This window comes from Callorhinus ursinus, unplaced genomic scaffold (genome assembly GCF_003265705.2).
Source record: "Callorhinus ursinus isolate GAN/ISIS: 27379988/994484 unplaced genomic scaffold, GSC_fseal_2.0 scaffold22, whole genome shotgun sequence".
In the NCBI taxonomy this organism is placed as follows: domain Eukaryota; kingdom Metazoa; phylum Chordata; class Mammalia; order Carnivora; family Otariidae; genus Callorhinus; species Callorhinus ursinus.
This window is the reverse complement of record NW_027397084.1, coordinates 14,065,254-14,091,498: the sequence shown is the minus strand read 5'-3', so window position 1 is coordinate 14,091,498 and position 26,245 is coordinate 14,065,254. Positions and strand designations below refer to the sequence as shown.

The window sequence follows — 26,245 nt, the reverse complement described above, 5'->3', positions numbered from 1 at the left end:
GATAAGTTCTTTGTAGATTTTGGATACTAGCCCTTGATCTGATATGTCATTTGCAAATATTTTCTCCCATTCTGTTGGTTGTCTTTTGGTTTTGTCGCTGTTTCTTTTGCTGTGCAAAAGCTTTTTATCTTGATGAAATCCCAATAGTTCATTTTTGCCCTTGCTTCCCATGCCTTTGGCGATGTTTCTAGGAAGAAGTTGCTGCGGCTGAGGTCGAAGAGGTTGCTACCTGTGTTCTCCTTTAGGATTTTGATGGACTCCTGTCTCGCATTTAGGTCAACCATTTGGAGTCTATTTTTGTGTGTGGTGTAAGGAAATGGTCCAGTTTCATTCTTCTGCATGTGGCTGTCCAATTTTCCCAACACAATTTGTGGAAGAGACTGTCTTTTTTCCATTGGACATTCTTTCCTGGTTTGTCAAAGATGAGTTGACCATAGAGTTGAGGGTCCATTTCTGGACTCCCTATTCTGTTCCATTGATCTATGGGTCTGTTTTTGTGCCAGTACCATACTGTCTTGATGATGACAGCTTTGTAATAGAGCTTGAAGTCCGGAATTGTGATGCCGCCAGCTTTGCTTTTCTTTTTCAATATTCCTCTGGCTATTCGGGGTCTCTTCTGGTTCCATACAAATTTTAGGATTATTCGTCCCATTTCTTTGAAAAAAGTGGATGGTATTTTGATGGGGATTGCACTGAATGTGTAGATTGCTCTAGGTAGCATTGACATCTTCACAATGTTTGTTCTTCCAATCCATGAGCATGGAACGTTTTTCCATTTCTTTGTGTCTTCTTCAATTTCTTTCATGAGTATTTTATAGTTTTCTGAGTACAGATCCTTTGCCTCTTTGGTTAAATTTATTCCTAGGTATCTTACGGTTTTGGGTGCAATTGTAAATGGGATCGACTCCTTGATTTGTCTCTCTTCTGTCTTGTTGTTGGTGTATAGGAATGCCACTGATTTCTGTGCATTGATTTTATATCCTGCTACTTTACTGAATTCCTGTATGAGTTCTAGCAGTTCTGGGGTGGAGTCTTTTGGGTTTTCCACATACAGTATCATATCATCTGCAAAGAGTGAGAGTTTGACTTCCTCTTTGCCGATTTGGATGCCTTTGATTTCTTTTTGTTGTCTGATTGCTGTGGCTAGGACTTCTAATACTATGTTGAATGGCAGTGGTGATAGTGGACATCCCTGCCGCATTCCTGACCTTAGGGGGAAAGCTCTCAGCTTTTCCCCATTGAGAATGATATTCGCTGTGGGTTTTTCATAGATGGCTTTTATGATACTGAGGTATGTATCCTCTATCCCTATACTGTGAAGAGTTTTGATCAAGAAAGGGTGCTGTCCTTTGTCAGATGCTTTTTCTGCATCTATTGAGGGGATCATATGATTCTTGTTCTTTCTTTTGTTAATATATTGTATCACGTTGATTGATTTGGGGATGTTAACCAACCTTGCAGCCCAGGGATAAATCCCACTTGGTCGTGGTGAATAATCCTTTTAATGTACTGTTGGATCCTATTGGCTAGGATTTTGGTGAGAATTTTTGCGTCCATGTTCATCAAGGATATTGGTCTGTAATACTCCTTTTGATGGGGTCTTTGTCTGGTTTTGGGATCAAGGTAATGCTGGCCTCATAAAATGAGTTTGAAAGTTTTCCTTCCATTTCTATTTTTTGGAACAGTTTCAGGAGAATAGGTATTAATTCTTCTTTAAATGTTTGGTAGAATTCCCCTGGGAAGCCATCTAGCCCCGGGCTTTTGTTTGTTGGGAGATTTTTGATGACTGCTTCAATTTCCTTAGTGGTTATAGGTCTGTTCAGGTTTTCTATTTCTTCCTGGTTCAACTTTGGTAGTTGATATGTCTCTAGGAATGCACCCATTTCTTCCAGGTTATCTAATTTGCTGGCATAGAGTTGCTCGTAATATGTTCTTATAATTGTTTGTATTTCTTTGGTGTTGGTTGTGATCTCTCCTCTTTCATTCATGATTTTGTTGATTTGGGTCATTTCTCTTTTCTTTTTGATAAGTCTGGCCAGGGGTTTATCAATTTTGTTAATTCTTTCAAAGAACCACCTCCTAGTTTTGTTGATCTGTTCTACTGTTCTTTTGGTTTCTATTTCATTGATTTCTGCTCTGATCTTTATTATTTCTGTTCTCCTGCTGTGTTTAGGCTTTATTTGCTGTTTTTTCTCCAGCTCCGTTAGGTGTAGGGTTAGGCTGTGTATTTGAGACCTTTCTTGTTTTTTGAGAAAGGCTTGTATTGCTATATACTTTCCTCTTAGGACTGCCTTTGCTGTATCCCAAAGATTTTGAAGAGTTGTGTTTTCATTTTCATTGGTTTCCATGAATTTTTTTAATTCTTCTTTAATTTCCCTGTTGACCCATTCATTCTTTAGTAGGATGCTCTTTAGCCTCCATGTATTTGAGTTCTTTCCGACTTTCCTCTTGTGATTGAGTTCTAGTTTCAAAGCACTGTGGTCTGAAAATATGCAGGGAATAATCCCAATCTTTTGGTACCGGTTGAGACCTGATTTGTGACCTAGGATGTGATCTATTCTGGAGAATGTTCCATGGGCACTAGAGAAGAATGTGTATTCCGTTGCTTTGGGATGGGATGTTCTGAAAATGTCTGTGAATTCCATTTGGTCCAGTGTTTCATTTAAAGTCTTTATTTCCTTGTTGATCTTTTGCTTAGATGATCTGTCCATTTCAGTAAGGGGGGTGTTAAATTCCCCCACTATTATTGTTGTCAATGTGTTTCTTTGCTTTTGTTATTAATTGCCTTATATAATTGGCTGCTCCCATGTTCGGGGCATAGATATTTACAATTGTTAGATCTTCTTGTTGGATAGACCCTTTAAGTAGGATATAGTGTCCTTCTTCATCTCTTATTACAGTCTTTGTTTTAAAATCTAATTTGTCTGATATAAGGATTGCCACTGCAGCTTTCTTTTGGTGTCCATTAGCATGGTAAATGGTTTTCCACCCCCTCACTTTCAATCTGGGGGTGTCTTTGGGTCTAAAATGAGTCTCTTGCAGACAGCATATTGATGAGTCTTGTTTTTTAATCCAATCTGATAGCCTGTGTCTTTTGATTGGGGCATTTAGTCCATTTACATTCAGGGTAACTATTGAGAGATATGAATTTAGTGCCATTGTATTGCCTGTAAGGTGACTGTTACTGTATATTGTCTCTGTTCCTTTCTGATCTATGCTGCTTTTAGGCTCTCCCTTTGCTTAGAGGACCCCTTTTAATATTTCCTGTAAGGCTGGTTTCGTGTTTGCAAATTCCTTTAGTTTTTGTTTGTCCTGGAAGCTTTTTATCTCTCCTTCTATTTTCAATGACAGCCTAGCTAGATATAGTATTCTTGGCTGCATGTTTTTCTCGTTTAGTGCTCTGAAGATATCATGCCAGTGCTTTCTGGCCTGCCAGGTCTCCGTGGGTAGGTCTGTTGCCAATCTAATGTTTCTACCATTGTAGGTTACATATCTCTTCTCCCGAGCTGCTTTCAGGATTTTCTCTTTGTCTCTGAGACTCGTAAGTTTTACTATTAGATGTCGGGGGTATTGACCTATTTTTATTGATTTTGAGAGGGGTTCTCTGTGCCTCCTGGATTTTGATGCCTGTTTCCTTCCACACATTAGGGAAGTTCTCTGCTATAATTTGCCCCAATATACCTTCTGCCCCTCTCTCTCTTTCTTCTTCTTCTGGGATCCCAATTATTCTAATGTTGTTTCATCTTATCATATCGCTTCTCTCTCGAATTCTGCCCTCGTGATCCTGTAGTTGTTTCTCTTTTTCTCAGCTTCTTTATTTTCCATCATGTGGTCTTCTATATCACTGATTCTCTCTTCTGCCTCATTTATCCTAGCAGTTAATGCCCCCATTTTTGATTGCACCTCATTAATAGCCTTTTTGATTTTGACTTGGTTAGATTTTAGTTCTTTTATTTCTCCAGAAAGGGTTTCTCTAATAACTTCCACCCTTTTTTCAAGCCCAGCTAGTATCTTTAAAGTCATGATTCTGAACTCAAGGTCCGACATCGTACTAATGTCCGTATTGAGTAGGTCCCTGGCAGACAGTACTACCTCTTGTTCTTTTTGCTGAGGTGATTTTTTTTCATCTTGTCATTTTGTCCAGAGGAGAATAGATGAATGAAAGAACAAAATGCTAACAGGTTAACAACATCCCCAGGAAATATACTCTATACACATCAGAAAAGACCTGAAACCAGGGGAAAAGAAAGGGAAAGAAAGAAAAAGAGGAAATAAAAAAAAGAAGAAAAAGGGAAAAACAAACAAAAACAGAACAAAACAAAAGAAAAAAAACCACAATATGTTCACATATGATCAGACTAGTGTATAGTTCAGTGCCACACACTAGATTTTGGGCGTATTTTGTTCTGTTAGAAGAAAGTGCCATCTAATATTTAAAGAAGAAAGACTTATATATGTACAAAATAAGGGTTGATACAATGAAGGGATGGAAGATGACTGTAAAGATGAAAATTATAAAAGATTTTATAAAAGGAATTGATAAGAAGTTGTTAGAAAGAAGATTAAAAAACAAAGAAGAAAAGAAAAAAAAAAGGGAGAGAATGTGATCAGGCAGGAGACTAGAACAAAGCCATACACTAGTGATTTAGGGTGTATTTTGATCTGTTAGAAGAAACTGTATCTCAAAATTTTAAAGAGAGAACAACTTATATATATATATGCCAAAAATAAGGGTAGCTACTATGAAGAGATAAAGTATGACTCTAAAAAATGAAAAAATAAAAAAAAATTTTTTTAAAGGGATTGATAAGATGGTTTAAAAAGGGAAAAAGAAAAATTCAAAAAAAGAAAAAAACAGTTAAAAAATCAAGTTTGAAAAACTAATGAATCATGGTAAAAAAGCGATGAATTCTATGTGCAGTATTCCCCTAGCGCTGGAGTTCTCCCATTCTCCTTGATGGGTAAACTTGGTCTTGGCTTGCTGGCTGTTCGTGCTGATCTTCTGGGGGAGAGGCCTGTTGCCGTGGTTCCCATATGTCTTTGCTGGAGGCAGAGTTGCCCCACCCTTGTAAGCTGCTCAGGTTTGCTCTCCGGTGCTTTTGTTCCCTCCAAGCTCTTGGTACAGCTTTGGAGGACTAGAGTGAAAATGGTGGCCTCCCAATCTCCTCCCGGAGGAGCTGAGAACTCGCGGCCCCACTCCTCACCGCACCCCCAGAGAAAAGCAGTCACTCCTGTCTCCCCAGTCTCCGGCTGCACTCCGTGCTCACCCGGCCTGTGACCGAATGTTTCTATCTCTGGCACCCCACACCGCATGGAGTCTCCAAACCTAGCGGATTCCTCCGGTGCGCTTCTGCACCGCTCCTCCTGGGGGATGAAGGGGAGTCTCCCCGGATCTGCCGCTTGTTGGGTCCCCACTGGAGGAGCAGTGGCCCATCTGGGCCGCGGATCACAATTTATGGCCACCTCGACCTGAGAGCCCGCGCCTCGGCTCCGTCTCTGCAGCCGGCTTCCCCGCTCCAATACCTGGGAGCTCTGCTGCACTCAGGCACCCCCGGTCTTTCTGTGACCCCGAGGGTCCTGAGACTACACTGTCCCACGAGGATCCCACCCCCAGCTTATCCACTGGAGCGACATCCCTCAATGGAGCCGACTTCTTTAAAAGTTCCGATTTTGTGCTCCGTGGCTCTATCACTTAACAGAAGCGGCTGATGGAGGCCCCCTCCCCCACCGTCTCTCCTTCCGAATATCACCTCGGATTCACTTCTCTGCGCGTCCTACCTTCCAGTAAGTGGTCACTTTTCTGTTCAGAGAGTTGTTGCTATTCTTCTCTTTGATCTCCTGTTGAGTTCGTAGGTGTTCAGAATGGTTTGATTCCTATTCAGCTGAATTCCTGAGACCAGACGAAACCCAGGTCTCCTACTCCTCCGTCATCTTGCTCCGCCCCTCCTCTTCTGTATTTCTATCAAGTATTTACTGTCCAGCTAAATTCCATTTTATCAAGAGTATGTCTTTGTCTAGCCTGGCCATCAGCAGGTTATTTCAACGCAGTTTCTAAAGAGTTAGCTCAGGTAGTCTTCTTAACTTAATTTTTTCTGTCTGTAGAAACTGTTATCACTCCTTCCTGCCCCAAGCAAAAAGGAAAAAAAAAACTCCAAAATACAAAAAGTGGTTTTCGTTCGTAGGGGGTAGAATATCATCCAGTTTTCTTGTTGTGCCCCTTGGTCTCCCCCTGAATCTTTTTTTTTCTTTTATTCTTTGGTTAAATTATTGCATTTTAGGCTTAAAAAATCCAAAATGTATGGGCTTTTAGTGGATCTTCTGTCGTCTAGCTTTCTCTCCCGTATACACACAGATTGTTTTTAACCTTTAGTGGAAAATTAAGATGGTCACGGGAAAGCTATTACCCACGAGAAGGACATTCTTTACGAGCCAAAAAATACTATAAACCCCAAAATGCAGTGGTGTAAATGAGAAAGAGTTTATATTTCTCATGTAATCAGTTGTTTACGTACTCATCCAAAGACTCATGTTTTTCCTTCTTGTTGGTCTAGTCTCAGAGTGTTCTCTTCCACATAGACAAGGCTTCATCACTAGTCACTGTCTTACCTGCATCCTAATCTGATGGGAAGGAGGAAAGAGAAGTCATAGCAGTAACTTTCCTTTTAATAAATTCTGTGGAAGTTGCAGGCTGTAGTCCTCTACACATTCTGCTAGCAAGAACTTTGTTAGGTGGCCATGCTTAACTGCAAAGGAGCCTGGGAAAGAGAGTCTCTACTTGGGAAGCTGTGTGCACAGATAAAAATCTTCTCTGTGGTAGTAAAAGGTGAGCAGATTTTTGGATGTAACCATGAGCCTGGCATACTTTTTATATCACATACACTTAGAAATAAATTAAAGGAACCAAACATAATACAGATAGATCTAAAGTATAATGTAATTTTTATTTCTTATTTGACATCACTTATTATGGGAGAGGATGAAGGGATTCCTGGACTTGAAGCCCCAGTTCCCTCTCTGTAAAAATACATTTTATAATGGCTCCCATTCTTTCACTAGTGGAAAGGAATATTTCAATCTGTGGAATAGATCAGTTGTTAAAATTCAGTTTTTTTTTTTTTTAATTGAGAAGGCCAATGGTGTATTGGTCTAGTCAGATAAGTACATTCCCAGATTTTCCTGCAATTAACCAGAGTGGATAAAGAATGAAATTGGTTCAGCATAAAATAGAATAAGTGAATGAATATTAGCACCCCTACACAAGAGGTCATAGTAATAACCCTCCAGGAGGTTTAAAGCCTTCTAGTGGAAAGTATAATGGGAACAATTGGAGATTACACCATGTGTATACTTTATCAATTTATATCTTTCTTCTCTATGTCTGTCTTGCTGTCTCCTTAATAGTGAACTGATGGGAACCTACCTCCCTAGAAGGCAGGATGCTCTGGATATTATTGTTTAAGCATCAATAAGTGACTAGGGCTTCTTGATTAAGGTGAAGGGTAGAATATACACATTAACTTTCTCTATCTCTTAAACTCCCATAAAGCAAAAGTCATGGAATAATAATTATAATAATAAAACCTAACATGACACAGAAAATAAAAAAGAAGAAAGTAGGTCTACACTTTTGGAATCTGAAAGGACCCAAGGAAGCTCAATCTTAAAATAAAAAGTAGTATGATTCATATGAGAGAGAATCCCTTTTGCACACACACGCACTCATGCTCACAGACACACATGCCTATGCATACAGATACCCCAAAAGCTTAGGAAATGGTAATACAAAGTAATTTCTGAAAATGGGAGTGAATTGAAGGTAGGGCTAAAAATGGAAGCATGGGGACACCTGGGTGGTTCAGTCGTTTAAGCATCTGCCTTTGGCTCAGGTCACGATTCCAGGATCCTGGGATCTAGTCTTGCATCTGGTTCCTTGCCCATCAGGGAGCCTGCTTCTCCATCTGCCTGCCGCTCCCTCTGCTTGTGCTGTCTCTCTCTCCCTCTCTCTGACAAATAAATAAATAAAATCTTTAAAAAATTTTAAAAAATGGAAGCATGTTTGAATATTCCTTTAAGAACAATGAGATCCTGCTATCCCTTCCTAACCTCTGTACAGTGAAGTGAATCTCCCTTCTTCTACTCTGGCAGGATATATAAGTTTATTATCCAGAGAAGATAAAACTGAAGGTCTCTAGACTGAAAAGAAAAGTAAGGAGTTGTAATATAACTATAGGCAAAGAAGATCCTTCTATGGGGAATCCACTGATAGCCAGAGCTATTTAGGGAAATGACCCAGCACCCCCATATATAGAGAATCTCAGTCATTGAGCAGTACTCCCTGAGAGTTTATCATCCACTTCCATATGAACTGATCATTAGGAATCAGAAAATATCTTAGGAAAATTAAAGATCAGCAAGAAATCTTAGAAGAAACTGATAGAAGACCTGAGAAGAAGACTTGGACAAACTGTCATTAGTGCCCTCAGGGAGGGAGAACCCCTGATAGACGGTGCTTCAGCTGTGTTCCTTGGTAGGAAGTGATGGGTCTTCACGACTAATATAGAGGCACTCCTGTAGCACATGACCCCCCTTGTAGACCACATTCCAGATCCTGGGTTCTGACACTCCTTATATAGCACACCCCAGTTCCATTCCCAGGGTCTGCAAGCCTCTTTCCTGTCTCTGTCCTTCTGAGTGCCTTCTAACACAGTGTGCTTAGAGGGAAGATTGTGTATGTGAAATGTGGATGGAGTTTGGGTATGTGGTCTGAGTCCACATGTGTAAGCATGGGGTCATTATAGATGAAAAGTCTTCCATACTGCTTCGCGTAATGGATGATTATAGACCATATTTATGCTGAATATTGTATAATTTGACATTGTAAGACACTATAAACAACAGGAGATCCTATAAGCTTTCTGAGAGGGAAAACCCTACAACCACCAAAAAAATGTCATATACAAATGATCAGAATCAGAAAGGCTTCAAACATCTCACTAGTGACACTGAAGTCAAGAAGGGAATGGAGCAGAACCTTCAAAGGTCTAAAAGAAAAAAATTCTAAACTATACTTCTATATGTGAATTATTAATTACGTAAGTGAACAGAATATTTTTTCAGAAATTTACAGTTTCAAAAAGTTGTCTCCCATGAATTCCTTTTCAGAAGCTATGGGATGATGTATTCCTCTAACAAGGGAATAAACAGAGAGAGGAGAACAAATGTGTACTGAGACAAATGAGAAGGCTCTAGAAAAGACAAAGAATATCAAAGTTTCAATGTATGAGTATATTTCAAAGTGATTTTGACAATTGGAGATTGGAGTTCAATGTTGTAATAAGTTTATAGGAAAATAAGGTGTCAACCCCCTACCTCTTTCCAAAACAGGCAGTTTTTAACTGTAGGACAAGAAAAGGCAAGCAATCGGCATATTTATGGCTTAGTTGTGAATCTTAACATCAGAAATAATGACTATTGATTTAACTAAAGTTGTAATAGAAAGCTAAGGGGATTTGTGCTTCCTAGAAGTGGAGATGGGGAGAGGGTGTTGGTTGGTTTGAGAGGTTGATCCTCTTCTTTCACAGTGGGATGTCAGTAGATAATTCTGGAAACTGAAAAATGCCGTAGCAATGTAACCATGGGGTCTGGTGATTTAAGCTGATAATGATATGGAAACTTAGAATGAAAAAAAGCTATCTTTGGAGGGTTTTATCCCTTCAATAGCTATGTCACTCTTTATGTGAATATTTTTTTAAAAATATTAAGATTTAAGGTTTAAAATTTTTTATTTAAGTGTAGCTGACACCCAATGCTACAGTAATTTCAGGTGTACAATATAGTACTTCAGTGTCTCTATATGTTATGCTATGCTTACCATAAGTATAGCTCCCATCTGTCACCATACAGTGTTATTATAATATCATTGACTATATTACCTATGTTGTGCCTTTTATTCCCTTGACTTTTTCATCCCATAACTGGAAGCCTGTATCTCCTACTGCCCTTCAGCCACTTTGACCATCTCTCAATCCCTCTTCCCTTTGGCAGCCATTAGTTCTCTGTAATTTATAAGTCTGATTCTGCTTTTTGTTTATTTGTTTTGTTTTTTAGATTCCACATATGAGTGAAATCATATGGTATTTGTCTTTCTCAGTCTGACTTATTTCACTTAGCCTAATATTCTCTAGGTCCATCCGTATTGTGGCAAAGGGCAAGATATCATTCTTTTTATGACTGCATAATAATCCATTACATTATATATACATATATACCACACTTTTTTTTTTACTCTGTTCATCAATTGACAGACACTTGGGCTGTTTCCCTATCTTGGCTATTAAAAATAATTCAGTAAACATAGGGGTCCAGATATCTTTTTGAATTAATATTTTTTTCCTTTGTGCAAATACCAAGTAGTGGAATTTTAGATCATATTATATTTCTCTTTTTAATTTTTTGAGGAAACTCCATACTGATTTTCACAGTGGCTATGCCAATTTCCTTTTTTTCCCCACATCCTTGCCAGTACTTTTTGCTTCTTAACTTTTTGATTTTAGCCATTTTGACAGGTGTGAGGTGATACCTCATTGTGGTTTTGATTTGCATTTCCCTGATGATGAGTGATGTTGAGCATTTTTTTCATGTGTCTGCAGGCCATCTTTATGTCTTCTTTGGAAAAATATATGTTCAGGTCCTCTACCCATTTTAAAATCAGATTTTTTTTTGGTGTTGAGCTGTAGAAGTTCTTTATATTTTTAAAATATATATGGATATATCATTTGCAAATAATCTTCTCCCATTCAGTAGGTTGCCTTTTTGTTTTATTGATAATTCCTTTGCTATGCAGAACCTTTTTATTTTGATGTAGTCCCAGTAGTTTATTTTTGGTTTTGTTTTCTTTGCTTTAGCAGACATAGCCAGAAAAATGTTCTGACAACCAGTGTCAGAGAAATTATTGCCTGTTCTTTCTTCTAGACTTTTTCTGGTTTTAGGTTTCACATTTAGGTCTTTAATCCTTTTGAGTTTGTTTTTTGTGTATGGTTTTAGAAAATGTTCCAGTTTCATTATTTTGCCTGTAATTGCGCAGTTTTCCTATTGAAGAAACTGTCCTTTTGCCATTGTATATTCTTGCTTTCTTTGTTACAGATTAATTGACCATATAAGCATGGACTTATTTCTGGGCTATTTTGTTTTATTGATATATGTGTTTATTTCCTTTTGTGCCAGTGCCATACTGTTTTGATTACTATAGCTTTTAGTGTATCTTGAAATCTGGAAGTATGATACCTCCAGCTTTTTTCTTCTTTCTCAAGGTTTCTTTGGCTATTTGGGGTCTTTTGTGGTTTCATACAAATTTTAGCATTATTTGTTTTAGTTCTGAAAAATTGCTGATGGTACTTTGATAGGGATTACATTGAATTATAGTTTTCAAACTATAGGTTTTTTACTTCCTTGGTTAAGTTTATCCCTAGGTATTTCATTCTTTTTGGTGCAATTGTGAATGTGATTCTTTTCTTAATTTCTCTTTCTGCTATTTCATTATTAGTGCATAGAAATGCTACTGATTTCTGGGTATTAATTTTGTATCCGCAACTTTACTGAGTTCATGTACTACTAATAGTTTTTTGCTGCATCTCCAAAATTTTGGATCATTGTGTTTTCATTTTCATTTGTCTCCATGTTTTTTGATTTAACCAAGGAGGTAAGAGACTTTTACAATGAAAACTTTAAGACACTGATGAAAGAAATTGAAAATGATGCAATGGAAAGATATTTTATACCCAAGGATTAGAAGAATTAATGTTAAAATGTCCACACTACCCAAAGCAATCTATAGATTCAGTGTAATCCCTTAAAATACCAATAGCATTTGGGGCACCTGGGTGGCTCTTTTGGTTAAGCAACTAACTCTTGATTTCATCTCAGGGTCATGCGATGGAGCTCTGCATTGGGCTCCATGCTGAGCATGGAGACTGCTTAAGTTTCTCTCTCTCTCCCTCTCCCCCTCTTTCCACCCCTCCCCCTCCTCCTCATGCTTACACTCCCCGACCCCTGCAAAATATGTGTATATATGCCAACAGCATTTTTCACAGAACTGGAACAAGTTCACCTAAGTCTCAAAATACTTGCCTTTTCTAATCATAAAGGAAACTCTGTTAAATGAGGATTGATGTGTCATAGAGATAGGGTTTTAATGTAGATATGTGTTTAACTGTTCAAAGATTTTTTTCCCAGTGGATTTTGACAAGGGTTAAGTTGAATATATGATGATATTTTTTAGGTTGAAATGTATTTTCTTTCATTAATTTTAGTTTTATTTTCAGGGTGACCGTGGACTTCCTGGTTTTCCTGGGCTTCATGGAATACCAGGATTAAAGGTTGAAAAAAAATCTAGTCTTTTAATATTCAGTAATGTTGCATTTTATTTTAAATTAAAACTTCTTTATGTTACAAATGTGTTATAAATGTTCAAATGTGAAGTATATTAAAGTAAATGATTGGATTACTATCATAATTTACATAAAGCTTTTTGCAAATTTTCTTTAAAATTTCCAGTCACAAATTTTTTGGTATTTAAACATTGATGAGTAAGTTTTAATATATGGAAATTCTTTTAACTATAAGCCCTGTTATGGTACCAACTATCCTTATTTTTCCTTGTTTTTCTTCAGAAAGCCTCAAAAATAGGGCTTTTATAAACAAAGCTTAAATTATTTCTATTTTATTTTATATTGGCAATTAAACTTTGTTTATAATTGGTGCTGTTTTTTTTTCTTTAAGGTTTAAGGGACATTTTCATATTTCTCTAAAATTCAGTAATTTAATTCCAGTTAGTGAACATACAGTGTCATATTAGTTTCAGGTGTACAATATGATGATTCAACAATTCTCTACCTCATTACTCAGTTCTCATCATAAGTTTACTCTTAATCCCCTTTACCTGTTTCACCCATCCCCCACATCCCCTCTGATAGGCTTTATTTTAAATGAATAAAGTTGTCTTTTTTTTCAACAAAAACTTGAAGCATACTTCAGAATACATGGTTTGAAAAGATATATTTAAAACAAGAGAAATAGAATACACATTTTCTTCAGGTACACACAGAAGGATTCCCTGGTTAAATCACATAAAAATAGACATAAATACTGGAATTAAAATAAAAAATTAAAAACTAACTAAAAATAAAATTCAGTATTTATATTTTGTCTTTTAGGGTGAAATGGGCCCCAAAGGAGATAAAGGATCAACTGGATTTTATGGCAAAAAGGGAAGTATGGATTATAAAACAAAGTATCTGTATGGAACTTTGGATGTCATAGAAGTAGAAAACTTGTGTTTCAGTCCCAGCTCATTGACCATTATAGCAATTAGCTTTGTTCAGCTTTCTCAGGAAATTTATTTAGAATAATGAAAAAATAGAATAATACCTGGTGTGTGGTATTTTGTAAGAATACATCATGTTATTGATCATTCTGAATTTTTAAAGTATTTATAGAGAGAGATTCCTTGGGAGGAAGTAGGAGCTGCTTAACAGCATGTCCATGGAGAATCAGTTACGGGCCTTCTGATTTCCTCACATTTAAAGATGATTATATTTTCTGTATATTATATTTACAATACTCACTGCTTTTTAATTTTGCCAAGATGTGGTTTCTGTTTTTAGATGCTTGAAATCCTGCATTCACCATTGCTTTTTAATGTCTTTGTGTCCACTGGCCTGGTAAAATAATGCTTTGCCAGGAGTTGTAGAGCCAACTCTATCTGTAGTTCCATGAATTCTGTCATGACGTAAAGAGGTTAACTTTTTAACTTAAGTTTGAGTTGGAATTTTTGAAATCATTATTGTATCACCTCTGGGGATGGTGTCTAGAGGCATTCCCAACGGTCCAGCTAACATCACAGGCTATTCTACAATACAGCCTCTAGCAAAACTAGGCTGTCCAGAACCTCTGGTAAAATAATTGTTTACCTTTGTACCAAGAAAAAGTTGGGAAACCACCAAGATCCACATGTGTGTGCCCAAGCCAACTTCAAAGAATTTGTGTTGTGAGACCTAAAGTCTTAGGAATTTGCCTAAAATGAAAAAACATGTCAGCAGGGCACATTGTGGTTCCATGTGTGCTAAATATGCCCATGCCAAGGTCAAGCATGCTTGCTGTATTGAGCAGAAAATCATTGTGGATGTGTTGAAGACACAAGCACAGAGTCAGAAAGCTAAGCAAACAAAAAATGAAGCTTTTTTTGAGTAACAAAAATAAAAATTAAAAATAAAATTATTGCATGGATTGTTTTCCAAGTGTTTGTTTTTAATACAGGGTGCAAAAGGTGAAAAGGGAAATGCTGGATTTCCTGGCCTTCCTGGACGTGTTGTGAGTTTGATAGAAAAAGCTCTTCAGTATTTTACTTTAAATAAAAATTGTACTGTCTTCTTTTAGAAAGAAAAATTAGTGCAAAAAATATATTAAAATACATGTGTTTATTTTTTAGGGAGAACCAGGAAGACATGGAAAGGATGGATTAATGGGTAGTCCTGGTTACAAGGTATTTACATAAAAAAACCAAAATATTTCTGTAACTTGTGAGTGAACATTAGAAAAATGTACTGATACTTGACTTTGTTTACATTACAACATTGGTATAAAATGAGCTGAAAGTTGTTTCACTGTAATTTAAAAATGGTAGTAAATTTCTTTTGAGTCTATTGTGAATTCTTAGGTGTTAGACATAGAATCTCTGGATGTTAGAAGGTTGAACTTCGTTGATAAGCCATTCAGATTGGTTTGTTTGGTGGGTTAGAGGCAGAGGTACCAAGCTCTTATCTACCAATAAGGGAGGTACTTGGGTGGGAGGTAGGGGGACTTCATCCTTAACCTTAACAACTTCTTTTATCAGTTGTGTGATATTAGTATGAGAGAATTAGAGCAAGAGGAACTGCAAAGTGCCTCTCATTCACCACCCCTAAAAAACTCAAGGCACTTGCCCTTACGATGATGGGTTAGCACCATCATATTCTTACATAAAGAAACTTTTTGGTTAATAATCAAATAGAAATGGGCTTTCTATGCTGTAGCTTGTTAAATAAAAGGATATCAATCCTGTGTATATATTTAAGTCGGTCTACCTGGAATGTGCGAACAGCCCACATAATTGTTCTGCTATAAGTTTTTTGAATACCTAAGGAGAGGATTTGTGTAATCCATCAACCAGTGAGGCCACTTGGTCAAGCGTTGGATTTAGAGATGTCATCATGTTCCCTAGTCATCAGGCCAAACTTGCTCAGAAATCCAGTTCAGATTTTCTTGGTCTGCTACTGATTTCTTTTTTGTTGGACAAATTATTCATTTATTTGCTTAAGTATTATGAAAGTTCCCCAAATATCCATGACTCCTTAAATATTATAAATAGTGCTTCCTGAATTTAAAATATTGGGGCTCATTTGCTAACCCTTCATCATAAGAGCTCAGTCATGTGTTAATTATATTTCACTGGTTCTGTATTTTATTTCCCATTTGTTAATTAAACAGATATTTATTAGGTGCTAGACATACCAGAGGGGAAGAAGACCGTCACAACCCTTATTTTTATGGAGTTTGTAATCTAATCTTTCTTTATTAAAGAACACAGATTCTTTTCTTTACCTGCAAATTTAATTCATCTAGTTTAATTTTTCTTTGTCTTCTGCTACCGTTAGCCCATGTGCCCCAAGAAATGAGATTATAGTTTTTGGGGGTACTAAGGTTTAGAGAATAGAACTGAGTTGGATTCCCACCACTTGGTGACTTTTTCTAACCAGCTTTATGTCCTTTGACAAATACTTTGACCTTCCAGTTTTCTCCATTTAAAAAATGGGATAAATGTTACCTACTTAGAATGGTGTGGTAGGGACTGAGAACAATAGAGCACCCAGCATAGTACTTGTCAGAGTATATATTCAATAAGGAATTAGTTTCTTTGTCCATTTTTTGATTAGAACATTGCTTTAAGATCCTTTTTTGAGCTTTTTTTTTAAAAACCCACTTTATTGAGGTATGAGTGACATACAGAAATTACATATTTTATGTGTACAACTTGGTGAGTTTGTACATGAGTATATTCTCGAGAAACCATCACCACAATCAATGCCATAAACATATCTGTCACCTCCAAAACTTTCCTCCCTCTCTATTTTTTTTCGTGATGACAGCATTTAACGTAAGGTCTGCCTTCTTAGCTCATTTTAAAGTTTGCACTACAGCATTAACTGTAGGCACTAAGCTGTACAGTAGATTTCTAGGACTTACTCATTTTACGTAATTGAAACTTTACCCTTTGACCAATACTCCCCTGTTTCTCCCTCTCCCCAGCCCCTGCTAACCACCATTCTACTCTCTGCTTCTGTGAGTTTGACTGTTTTAGATTCCACCTGTAAGTGGGATCATATAGTATTTGTCTTTCTCTGTCTGGTCTATTTCACTTAGCATATGTCTTCTGGGTTCATCCATGTTGTAACAAATGGCAGGATTTCCTTCTTTTTTGAGGATGAAGCATATGTCTCTGTGTGTGTATGTGTCTATATGTCTTATCTGTGTCTATCTAGATATCACATTTTCTTTATTCAACTGTCAACAGACATTTAAGTTGCTTTTATGTTTTGACTATTGTGAGTAATGTTGCAGTGGACATGGCACTACAGGTATGTCTTCGAGATCCTGATTTTCATTCCTTTGGATATACACCCGGAAGGAAGATTGCCACAGCATATAGTAGTTATCTCTTTAATTTTTCGAGGAACCTCTGTAACTGTTTTCCATAGTGACTATATCAATTTACATTCCCACCAACAGTGTACAGGGCTTCTAGTTTTTCCACCTCCTTTCCAAGATTTTTTTTTTTTTTTTTTTGGCTAATAGCCCCAACAGATTTGAGATGATATTCCATTGTGGTTTTGATTTGCATTTCCCCATTGATTGGTGATGTTGAGCTCCTTTTCATATACTTGTTGGTCATTTATGTCTTTTTGCAGAAAAGACTATTCAGTTCCTTTGCCCATTTTTAAATTGGGTTGTTGTTATTATTACTGCTATTGAATTGTAGGAGTTCCTTATATATTTTGGATATTAACCCTTTATCAGATAGATACATGGCTTGCAAATATTTTCTCCTAATCTGTGGGTTGCCTTTTCATTTTGTTGATGGTTTTTTTGTGCAAAAGCCTTTTGGTTTGATGTAGTCCCACTTGTCTAATTTTGCTTTTGTTGCCTACGCTTTTGGTTCCTGGATTGTACGTAGGAATTTTGGGATTCTTTTTTCTATTTATATAAAAAAGCCATTGGGATTTTGATAGGGATTTCATTGAATCTGTAGGTCATTTGTGGTAGTGTGGACATTTTAACAATAAAAAATGTTCCAATCCATGAACTAGGGATTAGGAATGGCTTTTCATTTATTTGTGTCTTAATTTCTTTCATCAGTGTTTTGTAGTTTTTAGTGTATAAGTCTTTCTCCTTTTTGGTTTAGTTTATTTCAAATTATTTTATTATTTTTGATGCTATTATAAATATGGATTGCTTTCTTAATTTCCTTTTTGTATGGTTTGCTGTTAGTGTATAAAAGTGCAATTGACTTTTGTATGTTGATTTTGTATCCTGCAACTTTACTGAATTTATTAGTATTGACAGTTTTTTAATGGAGTCTTTAGGTTTTTCCATACATGAGATCATGTTATCTACAGAGATAATTTTATTTCTTTTACAATTTAGATGTTATTTATTTCTTTTTCTTGCCTTATTTCTCTGGCTAGTATTTCCAGTACTGTGTTGAAAAGAAGTGGCAAGAGTGGGCATCTTTGTCTTGTTCCTGATCTTAAAGGGAAAGCTTTCAGTTTTTTTTTCATTAAATATGTTCACTGTGGGTTTTTCATATATATGTCATCTTTATTGTGTTGAGTTAAATTCCTTCTATACCTAGTTTTTTGAGAGTTTTAATCATGAAATGGTGTTTTGTCAAATGTTTTTTTCTACATTTCTTGAGATGATGTGATTTTTATCTTTTTTTCTGTTAATCTGATGTATCACATTGATTTGCATATACTGCTATCTTTGCATCCCAGGGATAAATCCCACTTGATTATGGTGGATGATCCTTTCAATATGCTGTTGAATTCAGTTTGATATTATTTCTTCAGGACTTCTTCACGTATGTTCATCAAGGATATTGGCCTGTAGTTTTCTTTCCTTGTGGTTTTATTATCATGCTAATACTAACCTCATAAAATGATTTGGGAACTGTTCCCTCTTTAATTTTTTGGAAGATTTTAAGAAGGATTCATATTAATTCTTTAAATGATTAGTGGAATTTATCAGTGAAGTCTGCCTGTCCTGGGACTTTCTTTATTTTGGGAGATTTTTCATCACTGATTCAATCTCCTTATTTGTTATTGGTCTGTTCAGGCTTTCTCTTTCTTCTTAATTCAGTCTTATTAGGTTTTATGTTTCTAGGAATTAATCCATTTCTTCTAGTTTTTCAGTTTGTTGGCATATAATTATTCATAAGAGTCCCTTGTGATCTTTTTTATTTCTGTGGCATCAATTGTAATGTCTCTTCTTTTGTTTCTGATTTTGAGTCTTCCCTTTTTTTTCTTAGTGTAGCTAACTAAGGATCTGTCCATATTTTAGATCTTCTTAAAAAATAAACTCTGGCTTTAATTATTTTTTCTTTTGTTTTTGTATTCTCTGTTTCATTTATTCTTGCTCTAATCTTAATCATTTCCTTCCTCCAGCTAACTTTGGGCTTGGTTCTTTTTTTCTAGTTTTTGCCCTTTTTTGAAAAAAAAAAAAAGATTTTTATTGATTTATTTGAGAGAGCGAGCACATGAGAGGGTGGGAGAGGCAGAGGGAGAAGGGGAAGCAGACGCCCCCCTGATCAGCGAGCCCTACTTGGGGCTCAGTTCCAGGACCCTGGGATCATGACCTGAGCTAAAGGCAGATGCTTAACTGACTGAGCCACCCAGGTGTCCCTGGTTTATTTCCCTTTTTGATATTAATCTGGATAGTGTGTTTGCATGAACATACCTACAAGTGTAAACCTTATTTCACTTTTTAACAGGTTTATTCATAAATAAGCCACACGTTATAGAGGTTACCTATTTAATTTATTGCACACACAATTCAGTGATTTTGAGTATATTTACAGAGTTATTCAGTCATCAGTGCTATCTAATTTTAGAACATTTTCATCACTTCAAAAAGAAATCTTATACCCATTAGCAGTCACTCCCAATTTCCTCCCAGCCACTTATGCTCTATTTTTAGCCCTCTGCAACCTCTAATCTACTTTCTATCTTTGTGGATTTGTCCATTCTGAATATGGAGTTTTAGTTTGCATTTCCATGATGACTGGCAATGTTGATATCTTTTTATGGGCTTGTTGGCCATTGGTGTTATCTTCTTTTGTGAGATGTCTATTCAAAATATTTGACCAATTAAAAAAATTTGGGTTTTTATCTTATTAATGAGTTGTAAGATTTCTTTATGTGTTCTGGCTATAAGTTCTTTATCAGATACATGTTTGAAAATACTTTCTTGCCCTCATTGGATTGTTTTTTCACTTCCTTAATTGTGTCTTTTGATAAGAAAAAGTTTTTAATCTAGATGAAGTCTAGTTTCTTAATTTTTTTTGTGGTTCATACTTTTTGTGTCATATTTAAGAAAATTTACCTAACTTAAGGTTACAAGATTTTCTCTTGTCTTCTAAAAGAAAAAAAAATCAGTTTTTCTAAATACTTATATTTAGAACATTATATTTTGTAAAACTTTATCATCTTAGCCTATAAATTTAGGTCTATGATCCATTTTGATGATTTTAATTTCTATGTATGACATGAAAAAGTCAAGATTGATTTTTTTTCCATTAGTACACCTAATTCTTTCAGCATCATTTTTTTCTTTTAAAATTTTTTGTTTAAATTTAAATTTTATTTAAATTCCATTTAATTAACATATACTGTATTATTAGTTTCAGAGGTAGAATTCAGTGATTCAGGGCACCTGGGTGGCTCGGTCAGTTAAGCGTCTGCCTTGGGCTCAGGTCATCCTGGGATCAAGTCCCATATCCAGCTCCCTGCCTCTCCCTCTACCCCTCTCATCTGCTTGTGTTCTCACTCTCTCATGCTCTCTTTCTCAAATAAATAAATAAAATATTAAAAACTATTAAATATTAAAAGAATTCGTGATTTGTCAGTTCCATATAACACTCAGGGTTCATTACATCAAACGCCCTCTTAATGCCCCTCCCCCAGAAGATCAGCAAGAACAGCCAGCCAAGACCAAGTTTACCGATCAATGAGAACGGCAGAACTCCAGTGCTAGGGGAATACTGCACATAGAATTCATGGCTTTTTTCCCATGATTCTTTAGTCTTTCAAAGTTAATTTTTTTTAACTTTTTTTTTTGAATTTTTCTTTTTCCCTTTTTCAACCAACATCTTATCAATCGCTTTTTTAAAAAAATCTTTTATTTTTCCTTTTTAGAGTCATATTCTATCCCTTCATAGTAGTTACCCTTATTTTTGGTATATATATATAAATTGTTCTCTCTTTCGGTGTCATTTATTAAAAAGACTATCATTTCCCATTGAATTACATGAGCATTTTTGCCAAATAAAATTTGATCAATACATTTGAAACTATTTTTGGACTCTTGATTCTGTTGCACTAATCTATACCTCTGTCCTTTTGTCAACAACACACTGTCTTGATTATCATAGCTTTAAAGTTTTGAAATCTGACAGTATAAGTATCTAAACTTGGTTTTCTTTTTAAAATTGTAATGGATATACTAGGTGTATGAAATTCCATATAAGCTTAAGTGTCAGCTTGAAAAACTTTACAAAAAAGCCCGAGTTTTATTAAGTATACTTTTTAGTTTGGAGTAGTTTTAGATTTATAGGAAAGTTGCAGATACAGTATACAGAATTCCCTTATACACTTTACCCAGTTTATCCTGATGTTAACATCTTATATTACTATGGCACACTTGTCAAAACTAAGAAATCAATATCAATGCATTGCTGTAAATTGAACTCCATACTTTATTTGGATTTTATTAGTTTTTCGAGAATGTCCTTTTTCTGTTCCATGATCTGATTGAGGATATACCACATAGCATTATTTTTTTATGCCTCCTTAGTCTTTTCTAATCTATGATAATTTCAGTCTTTTCTTCTTTTTCATGACTTTGACAGTTTTGAAGAGCTTTGGTTACGTATTTTGTAGAATGCCAATCATTGTGGGTTTTTCTGATGTTTTCCTCATGATTAGGCTGGAATTATAGGTTTTTTGTTTTTTTTTTTTGGTGGGGAGGGAAGAATAACACAGAGGTGAAGTGCCCATATCATCATATCAGAGAGTATGTACTATCCACATGACTAATCATTGATTATATTAACTTTGATCATTTGGTTATGGTAGTATTTGTCATGTTTCTTCACTGTGAAGTTACTGCTTTTTTCCTTGAACATTTTTTTTTGGAATTGAGTTACCAAGTCCAGCCGCTACTCAAGATAGGGCAGAAGGGCTGAGATTAAGCTTAAACTTTTAAAGAGGAGAGTATGTATATGTATATATATATATATATATATATCTTTACACTTGTTTGAGGAGAGTTATGGTTGTAATAGTGAGCCTTCCAATCCATGAACATAGTATATCATTTCACGTATAGTTTTTCTTTAATTTATCTCAGCAATGTTTTGTAGTTTTCAGTGTACAGATCTTGTATGTCTTTTGTTAAATTCATACCCAAATATTTCATTTTTAAAAATACTCTTGTGAAGAGATTTTTAAAGATTTATTTTAAAGATTTATTTATTTCTATGAAAATAGAACTAGTTTGGTATGTTGATCATATATCCTGCAATATTGCTAAACTCACTTAATGATTCCTGCACCTGTATTTGGAAATTCCTTAGATTTTCCTGTATAGATGATCATGGTATTTAGAAATAAAGACCGTTTTCTTCTTCTAGACTAATCTATATGACTAAAATTTATTTTAATGATTTTATTCCACTGTACAGGCCCTCCAGTACAATCTTGAATAGTAGTGAGAGTATACATTTCTTGTCTTGTTCCTAACCATAGGTAGTCTTTTACCAGCAACCGTTAGTTGTTGATTTTATATGGAAACCCTTTATTGGGTTGAGGAAATTCCTTTTTATTTGTAGTCTTTTGAGAGTTTTTCTCTTTAATTATGATTAGGTGTTGAATTTTTCAAAAACTTTTTCGGCATTTATTGATTTATATTGTTTTCCTCCCTTATTTCATTAATATGATGTATAACATTGATTTTGTATGTTACACTAATTTTGCATTATTGGGATAAATGCCAATTAGCCATTTTATATTCTTTTTATATACTGCTGGATTCAATTTGGAAATATTTTATTAAGTACTTTTGTGTCTGTGTTCATGAGAGATAATGGTCAGTTTTCTTGTGATTTTTTTTTGTATGGCTTTGGTATCAAGGTAATATTAGCTTTTCTTTTCTGGAAGATTTGTGTAGAATTGGTATCATTTCTTCCTTGTTTGGTAGAATTTACCAGTGAAACCGTCTGGACTTGGGCTTTGTAAGTGTATGGAAGATTCTAATTACTAATTAAATTCTTTTACTAAATATTGGGCTATTTAGTGTTTTTCTTTCTTCTTAAGTTTTGGTAATTTGTGCCTTTCAAGGAATTTGTTCATTTCATTTCATTTTCAGTTTGTTGGCATATTTTATTTATTACATTGCATTATTCTTGTCCTTTTAAAATTATTTGTTTTATTTTTTAAATTTTAATTCTAGTGTAGTTAACATACAGTGTTATGTTAATTTCAGGTGTATGGTATAGTGATTCAGCAAGCCTATCCATTACTCAGTGCTCATCACGAAAAGTGTATTCTTTAATCCCCATCACCTATTTCACCCATCACCCCCCCCATGCACCTTCCCTCTGGTAACCATCACTTTGTTCTCTATTGTTAAGAGTCTGTTTCTTGGTTTGTCTCTCTTTTTTTTCTCTTTGCTCATTTGTTTTGTTTCTTAAATTCCACACATGAATGAAATCATGTGGTATTTTTCTTTTTCTGACTATTCCACTTAGCATTATACTCTCTAGCTCCATCCACCTTGTTGCAAATGACAAGATTTCATTCCTTTTTATGGCTGAATAATATTCCATTGTATATATGTGCCACATCTTTATCCATTCGTCTATTGATGGGCACTTGGGCTGCTTTCATATTTGGCTTTGTAAATAATGCTGCAATAAGTAGAGGGATGCATGTATCCCTTTGAATTAGTGTTTTTGTATTCTTCAGGTAAATACCTAGTAGTGCAATTAAGGATCTTGGGATAGTTCCATTTTTAACTTGTTGAAGAACCTCCATACTGTTTTCCACAGTGGCTGCACCAGTTTGTGCTCCTACCAGAAGTGCACAAGGGTTCCTTTTTATGCACATCCTCTCCAGCATTTGCTTCTTGTGTTTTATATTTTAGCCGTTCTGACAGGTGTGAGGAGATATGTAATCGTAGTTTTGATTTGCATTCCCTGATGATGATGATGATGATGAGGAGGAGGAGGAGGAGGAGGAGCATCTTTTCATGGGTCTTTTGGCCATCTCTGTGTCTTCTTTGGAGAAATGTCTCTTCATGTCTTCTGCCCATTTTTAAAATTGGATTATTTGTTTTTTTGGTAGTTGAGTTGTATTTTGGATACTAACCCTTTATCAGAGATGTCATTTGCAAATATATTCTTCCATTCAGAAAGTGGTCTTTTAGTTTTGTTGACTGTTTCCTTTGCTGGGCAGAAGCTTTTTACTTTGACATAGTCCCAATTGTTTATTTCTGCTTTTGTTTCCCTTGCCTCAGAAGACATATCTAGAAAAAAGTTGTTAAGGTTGATGTTGGAGAAATTACTGCCTGTACTTCTTCTAGGATTTTTATGGTTTCAGGTCTCACAGTTAAGTCCTCAATTCATTTTGAATTTATCTTTCTGTTTGGTGTAAGCAAGCAGTCCAGTTTCATTCTTTTGCATGTAGCTGTCCTTTTTTCCACAACACCATTTGTTGAAGAGATTGTCTCTTTCCCATTGGATATTCTTTCCTGCTTTGTCAAAGATTAATTGACCATATACATGTGGGTTTATTTCTGGGCTTTCTGCTCTATTACATTGATCTATGTGCCTCTTTTTGTGCCATATTCTTGTCCTTTTAATGTATGATTTTTAATGTTCTTTCATTCCTGATTTATATTTTATGTAATAATCATTTGTTATTGGTGGTTATAATTGAATTCATGCACCGCACGGTTTTTTCTCATCTTCTCCATTATCATCTGGGCCTGATGATCTTTGTGTTGAATAGCTTCTTGATAACTTTCTCTTATTTCTTACATGGAAATTGGTTGGCTTAAGCACTCTATCTCTCACAGGGTCAATAATAGTAAACTTCATTCTTTTAGGAAATTAGTCATTCCATCTAGATTTTTCAAATGACTTATACAGGATTGTGCAAAATCCCTTAATGGTTTTTAAAAAGTTTTCTTGGTTTCATTAATTATTCTTCATTATTTCTTTGAATATTTATGCTTTCGCTTTCTACTTTTTTTTTTTGCTTGATTATAAATGAGATTTTGGCTTTTTTATTTTGTTGGTTTTTTTTTCTTCGAAGATCCAACGTAATTTTTAACTTCATTGATTTTCCATTTCTGGTTTTTCTTTTGTTTTTATTTTTGTCCTATTTCCTTCCTTCCTTCCTTTTTTTCCCTTATGTTCTTCTAGATTTTACAATTGGGAAGTGAATTCATTTATTTTCACTGCATTGCTATTTTTTGCTTTTAGTATTTAAATTTATACTTTTTTTTATTATTGCTTCAATAGTATTCCCTTGATTTTAATGTGCAGTGTTTTCATTATTACTTTTTAGAAATTCTGTAATTTTGATTTATTTCTCTTTTTCCTAGAAATTGTTTAAAAGTTTAAAAAAAATTATGTTGAAAATTCTTTTATTTTGATTCTGTTGTCAACTTCTGGTTTTATTGCACTATATCGGAGAGTGTTATTTGCATAATGTCTTCTTAATGAGATTTGTTGTAATTTTTTCCTGGACTTATATGTTCAATTGTCAGAAATGTTTCCTGTCATATAAGAAGGTAAATGTCTGTTTTGAGAATGGGAAACTCAATATACATTTGTAAAAATTTTCTTTATTCAATATCTTCTTTAAATATTCTGTATACTTTTTTTTTTTACCTATCTTGTGTCATCTAGTCATTTTTATGTAGTCTTCTATCCTCTGTTTCATGAATGTGGTTTTTATTTGTTGCATGGATATTCATAACTGTTACATCTTCATTTTGGATTGTGGCTTTTGACATTATCAACTATCACTTTTTTGTCTCCCCTAATAATTTTTAGCTGGAAGTTTACTTTGTCTTATATATGAGAATTGCATTTCTTCATTTTGATAATTCTTATTTGCTTGCTTAAACCTTTGCACATTCTTCGGTTGTTTGCTTTTTCAATAATTTTTAGTTTCTCTTATCTCAGGTGTACAGCTGGTCTTTCCTTTTAAAAGCAGTTTGAAATTTTTTTCTTTTAAGAGGTTGAGTCTATTTTTATTCACTGTTAGGTTTGGCCTTACATCTGTCATAATGCTTATGTTATAATTTTGTTATATTACTATGTGCCCTGTGCACTATTTGCTATCCTTCTTTCTCAGTGTGGTCAGTTTTGAATTTCTTTTTGCTTTGACTTTCTTTGGGATTTAGGAAGTTTATGTTTTTCCAGTGCTCTTTTTCCTTTCAGTTTTATTGAGTTAATTGACATACAGCACTGTATAAATTTAAGGTGTACATCAGAATGATTTTACCTACATGTATTTTGGAACGATGACCACAAAAACTTCAGTTAACATCCATCACCTCTCATAGAGGTCTAAAGAAATTTTTTTCTTGTTATAAGAACTCAGGATCTCTAGTCTCTCAGCAGCTTTCAAATATACCACACAGCAGTGTTAACTACTAAGAGTCTTTATACAAATACCTTTAGTCGTCTATAAAAATACAGTTTAGAATTCCTTTAGCAGCCTTTTGCCTTCCTTAGGCATCTATGCTTTGTGTTGCTAACTTTAAATGATACCTTATCATCTCTGTGGCAGTTAATGAATTTATTCTATTTTCCTCTTTCCTTCCTCCTTTTCTTCTTATTTGTTTAATGATATTACTTCTACTT

At 35.1% G+C, this 26,245-nt stretch overlaps 1 protein-coding gene across 2 annotated transcripts in view; it reads left to right on the top strand.

Moving 5' to 3' along the window:
• COL21A1 (collagen type XXI alpha 1 chain) overlaps positions 1–26,245 on the top strand; it is a 380,703-nt gene that overhangs the window by 298,728 nt on the left and 55,730 nt on the right. For both annotated transcript variants that reach the window (XM_073905127.1, XM_073905126.1), the window contains 4 exons: positions 12,321–12,374; positions 13,212–13,267; positions 14,316–14,367; positions 14,486–14,539. In XM_073905127.1, coding sequence (XP_073761228.1) covers positions 12,321–12,374; positions 13,212–13,267; positions 14,316–14,367; positions 14,486–14,539 — 216 coding nt within the window. The remainder of the gene's footprint in view (positions 1–12,320; positions 12,375–13,211; positions 13,268–14,315; positions 14,368–14,485; positions 14,540–26,245) is intronic.